The sequence below is a fragment of the Mustela erminea genome, chromosome 1 (genome assembly GCF_009829155.1).
Source record: "Mustela erminea isolate mMusErm1 chromosome 1, mMusErm1.Pri, whole genome shotgun sequence".
NCBI classification, from domain to species: domain Eukaryota; kingdom Metazoa; phylum Chordata; class Mammalia; order Carnivora; family Mustelidae; genus Mustela; species Mustela erminea.
Window position 1 is genome coordinate 143,151,347 of NC_045614.1, and position 6,000 is coordinate 143,157,346.

Here is a 6,000-nt window from a genome sequence, read left to right on the forward strand (position 1 = left end):
AGATCAAAGAGATAATTAAAGGTGGAAAAAGAAAGGCGTAGGGAAGGACTAGAGCCTGTAAGGGCAAAGAAATGCGTCTGAGAAGGAAGGGAAAATGGAAGGGACTGATTACACAAAGGAATTCATGGTCAAGCAGAAAACAATTCTTTAAAGATGAGAATAACCATGGTGTTCCTGGACATCAGAAAGCTAGGGAGGAGGTAACTAGAAAGGCAAAATTGTAGTACCATTTTAGCATTTTGTATATTAATCTGAGTTTTTATGCCTTATTAATTTTCCATGCTAATTTTCTCTATGACTAGTCCTCATAACTTATTTTTGGTTAAGTATAGCTTGCTATATATTTTTTTAAGATTTTATTTATTTGACAGATAGAGATCACAAGTAGGCAGAGAGGCAGGCAGAGAGAAAAGAGGAAGCAGGCTCCCTGCTGAGCAGAGAGTCCTATGTGGGGCTCGATCCCAGGACTCTGGGATCATGACCTGGGCTGAAGGCAGAGGCTTTAACCCACTGAGCCACCCAGGCACCCCATGCACATATCTTTTTAAGGTTCTCAAACTATTTAGAACCAAATGAGGCTTAGAGAAAGACAAAAGGTATAAAAAAATTATTTATTACCTTTTTATCTTTCCTCGATTATATTCATTTGTTTAACTAAATAGAACAGTGCCTCCTTCTTTTATACTAGTAGTACTGTATCATCAGGTTTTCCAAAGTTCTCATATAGAGAAATGTATTCATGTTTTTGTTTTGAATCTGCTATATATGCCTCTTAGAATCATTGCCAGTGATGGATAGGGAAACTAGACCTCATAGAAAGAGATTTGTTTGTTTGAAGATTTACTTGTTGGGCAAAGAGAGTGAAAGAGAGAGCACAAATAGGGGGAGCTTGAGGTAGGCAGAGGGAGAGGGAGAAGCAGGCTCCCCACTGAGCAGACAGGCTCCATCCCAAGACCCTTCGATCATGACCTGAGTCCAAAGCAGATGCTTAACCAACTGAGCCACCTAGGTGCCCCCAAAACAAAGAGTTTATTATAACATAGGTCTATTTTGTGATTTCTTTTACGAATTAAGACTAGGTGTCATTCTAAGCTTTATCACTGTTAGCGTTATTGTTATAGTGACTACAAACTTGAGCTTGTAGCCAACAACAACCTATGACTCTGATTTACCATTTAAAACTTCTGCATTGCCTCAATACTTCTGTTTCTGAGTATATTTTGATCCCAAAGAAAACAAGTTATACTAATTGATTCATTCATATCCTACTTTCATTTGATATGAATTCATTCACTGTAAAAGCTGAAAAGAAAATGTTTAGCAAAACCAAACTAAACAAAAACAAAAATAATGATCTCCATGATATTTTTTGCCAAACACATGTCTGTGGTTATCTCTCTACTAGATATCTAATATTTATAGCTACACTTATACCTATTATACATATAAGTATGCATATTTATATTAAATAGTTCTTATGTCAAAACTATATAGCCAGTTATAATTTTCTCTTATATGAGGAACTTACTGAAACTTCCAAGACAAAAAACACCACCATGAATATAGATTACAGCTCGTCTTGGGGTTTCTGACTTGCTCTTTGGCAATACAAACGTACTGGAATGTCAACAAATTCTGTATGCATCACTGTGACATACTCATCGGAAACGGGTTGGGTATAGTCCTGCCTCAGTATCATGGAAATAAACTTTTCATATTTTATGATACCTATAGTCTCAAGACACATAGCCTGTAAAAGTAAAACAAAATTGAACATTTTCATTTTTATCATCAAATGCATAGAAAGAGAAAATCTTAAATACACAAGCAAAATAAACAAATAATGTTTTGTAACAATTATTTCCAAATAATATTGCATAGATCTTAGTTTGTAACCTTGTTGAAAATCTCAAGTATTCTGTATTTCAGATTAGTAACTGTGTTATTCAATAGCTGTCAGTTTACCACATTTTTTTATGTCTGTCCTAATTATTTCTTAATTATAAATTCTTATCTGAAAAATGTGCATGTCTTATACCACCTTTTCTTTTTGTTTTGTAGGCATGCTGTCGTATTTTTCTTTTTTATGGTTCACTTTATTTAATCCAAATTTTTAAATGTTGTCTTGTGACCCACCATTAATTATTTAATTGCCCTGGTTTTCAACTCCAAATAGATTTAAGTCCTTCACTGCCCCCCACCATCCCCATGCCCCAAATCCCTGTTTGATATCACTGAAGAAAATTCTCTGGTATTTCTGACAACTTTTCTAGGATCTTTGTGACATTGCAAAGGACAGTTTACTCAAAAGAAGAACCTTAAAAATTACATGGTCAATAAATAATACATTAAACAGCTTTTATTCCTACAATTATTTCCAAGAGTTTGAGGTACTACAGGGTCATAAAGAGCATCTAACACCTATACTTTAACAACGAGGAAGCATGCAGAAGCTCTTAAATTGCAACCAGGAAATGTCAAAGTCAAATCTGCACCCATTTCTGTAGACCAGCCTCTTAGATGATCACTTACTGACTATAAGACTGGAAGCAAATTACTCTCTACTTCAATTTTTAAATCTTCATAATAATAATAATAATAATAAAATCCCTCGGCGTGTTGTTGTAGAATTTGAGTTAGGACTTTTAATGTACATGGAAGAGTGTCTAATGCATGTATGTATTCCATAAAGCTTGTCTTATTTAAGTATTCTTCACTAATAAAAATTCTTAAGTAATTTCATGCTAATTGAATATAATCAGGTAAGGTCTCCCTTAAACCAAGTTTTTGGTAAATGTGTAAATTACATGAATTTTTCACTTACTGAATTGAATTTGAAAAGATTTTTGGCAGATTGCCTTGTTTCTCATTTCTCAGGTATTTTCTGTTTCTGAGCAAATTCTTAAGTATATTTTGAACAATAATAAAAGTGCCGCTTTAGACATTATTTTGCTCTTCTACCACATGTGATCTGTAATCCACAAAGCAATCCTGAAAAGTGTTTATAATTAGTAACCCCATTTTCCAAGTATAAAAAAAGGTACAATGAAGGGTTAAGGAAATTTTCCAAGGTGGGACATGCTCTTCTACTAAACTCTCCCAAACTTTCCAATCTAACATGTGATCGACATAACAATGCATTTTATTTATGAAGTTTTCTTCCTCAAGAACTTTAATTTTCACTTCCCTTTCATATGTTAAAGAATTCATTTTTCTTCCTGGTATCTCAACTTTGATTTACAAAATTCAGCACTGGGAAGAATTAAACTGTTTTCCTTAAAACATCCAATGACTGTTAATTTTACCAGCATTAATCTTTAAGGTAAATACATGGATGCTTTTCTTATTATCTTTTGAAAAATAAAGAACAATCCTAATACAACATCAAATCTATAAAGGCTGTAATTTTTATTATAGATGGGCAATGGCAAAAATAATTTGTAGCTGGAAAAGAATAGCCTTTATGGAACTGGTAATTGCTTACCCACACCTGCGTTCATGTCATTTAACTCACGGGGTAAGAGCATTGCTGAAGAGATAGTTATAGTGAAGCTATGGCTCTAGAAGAAAACAGAGATAAATATCAGGACTTAGCAGACACAGGTAGGAGTTGGGCATGTTTTCACAGAGATACTGTCCGCTGGACGAATTACCAGGGGACAGCCTCTCCCTCTGATACCACACATTACTTTCTCTTCTCTAATCATTCATTGATGCCATTGTCTCCTTCACCTTCTTATTGCTTCTGTTATCAAAGAACGTCTCTGGGAGCCTCTTGGTTTGGCAGAAAGAGTATGAGCTTTGAAATGAGGTACATGAGGGCTCAAATTCTGAAGTTGTCTCTTTCTTGCTGCATGAGCTCCTCTGAACTTCTTTCCCCCCCTCTATAAAGTGATACAAATAATCAAAAGAAAGTGGGATGCATGGAGGTACATATTATAGAAAGCCTATGTATTCTAAAAGCTAAAAAATGCTAGTGTCTAACCATATCTGCCCTTTACCAAGGAGCTATTTTTGCTCAATTCATAATCAACCCTACATATTTCAAGTCAGACAATCTGAAACCTAGCAATTTAGAATTAAAAATAAGCAATGGAAACCACTGAGATAATGGTAGCCCTAAATTAACATCAAGTGGGTACAAACACCAATAATGTTTATCTGTATAATATATACAAGTAAAACCTAATTGAAAACTCAAACATGAAAAAAACAACAAGAACAACTCAAACATGTGAAATAGAACTCAAAGGTTAAGCTACCAAGTAAACAAAGCTTTTCCCTTTAGCAATACCACTTAATGTGTATCACAATAGATACAATCTTTACATTTAGATATAAACTCCTGGGAAGCAAGAATTCTACTCCACTCTATTTGCACAGATGAAGCTGCAGCAAGTTTTATTTACTTATTTTTATGTAATTGATCTATTCCAACAAACAAAGACGCAATGGTTATTTCAAAAGCAGTAACTACTAAAAAGTTCATAAGCACTGATTTTTAGTCAACAAGGCATTCCAATATCCAGAAGAAAAAAATGTGAATCTTACCATAAATGTGCCAGTTTTAGCAAATATATCTATGGCTGTTACTTTCCAGTATTCTTCAATGTTGCTGGGTATGGGGGTATATATACAAAAGGCAAAGAGAGCACAAAGCAGCCCCAAACAGAAAGCTTTGAATGCCATGATACCTCTTTCTCTGGCCTCTTCACGGCGTTGAGATTAAAACATTTCCACAAATACTGACTAGTAAGTAGCAGAACAACTGCAGACTGGGAACCCTTTCAGGTAATATATGATCATCTTACCAGTGTGAAGCTAATTTTTAATTCAAAAGTTATTGCATCAGTTGACTCATGCAATCAACTCATCAGGTGACTCTTTTTTTAAATATGCAGATTCAGAGAAAGATATTGTAGCACAACAGTTCATGCCTATCTGATAATAAACGAATTAATAATTCCCACAGTGTTTCTTCACCCTGCCATACTGTCCTCATCCTAAAGCAATTTGGCATGAAATTGGAGCCTACATGAGAGCTCTTAAGGCACCACAAAGTAAAATTTTGTACAAAGAGGCTTTACAAAAAATTAGCTGATATTTAGTCAAAATGCAGGCTTATGCAACTAGCATGGATTATTGTATTAATAAATCTCACTTGTTGTGGTGAAACGAAATTTAGGCCAAAAGATAAGGCGTGCAGCAACTTGTCCATACGCCATTATTCATCAAGCTGGAACTCTAACAGACTGAAGGACCACGAGGCTCAGTGTAAGTACCTTAGGAAACACTTTTAAAAAAAAAATGATTACACAGTGACTTTGTTCTTATGGTTAAATGGTAAATCTTTAAAACCAGTCTATACCAAGTAGCCTAGTGTGGCAATATCAAGTGCAGATATTAGACTTCTGCTTGCTGCGACCTGAGAGAGACCCTGTCCATAAAGCTGATCATTTTGATGTTCTTTAGAGATGCAGGGAACTGGAGATTTTCTGCCTGGCATGTCAGGACCTAGGAAATAAAAGAACAGTCACAAATCAATAAACCTGTAATTCTCAAGCTCATTGCCAGAGATTGGTACTTAAAGTAATTTTTAGTGACAGAATTCAATTCAATCAGACGTCTAGTGTAAGTCTATATTGGGCCTCTTGAAAGCCTAAGGATTAACTCCAAAGTCTATCCTAGATTGTATTACTAAAATGTTTATTTTTATTCACTTACATCGCAGTCTTCCCTGAATCTTTCAGGGTGTATTTTAGTGATATCACTTGTTATTAAACTGTTGCAAGTTAAAGAGGCACTAATAACAGTGCACATAAACTGGAACTGTCCTGGACAAACTGATACTAACAGACTTACCCTAATCATATAACTCTTTTATCAAATTTAATTTGCATGCCTGCCTTTCCTAGTGGACTACATTTTGTTTGTTTGTTTTTGCAACCTCTAAGTGCTCAGTGCTCTGCAGTTAAAGGTGCTAAATACATATTTTGAATA

The 6,000-nt window shown here is 34.8% G+C and overlaps 1 protein-coding gene across 1 annotated transcript in view; it reads right to left on the reverse strand.

The window, feature by feature from the left end:
- The window catches only part of AADACL2 (arylacetamide deacetylase like 2), a 30,059-nt gene extending 25,194 nt beyond the window's left edge, over nucleotides 1–4,865 (reverse strand). Inside the window, 3 exon segments of the mRNA XM_032343533.1 lie at nucleotides 1,529–1,606; nucleotides 1,609–1,750; nucleotides 4,552–4,865. Of these exon segments, the coding sequence (XP_032199424.1) occupies nucleotides 1,529–1,606; nucleotides 1,609–1,750; nucleotides 4,552–4,689 (358 nt within the window). The 5' untranslated portion in view covers nucleotides 4,690–4,865.
- Nucleotides 4,866–6,000: the final 1,135 nt, after the last annotated feature.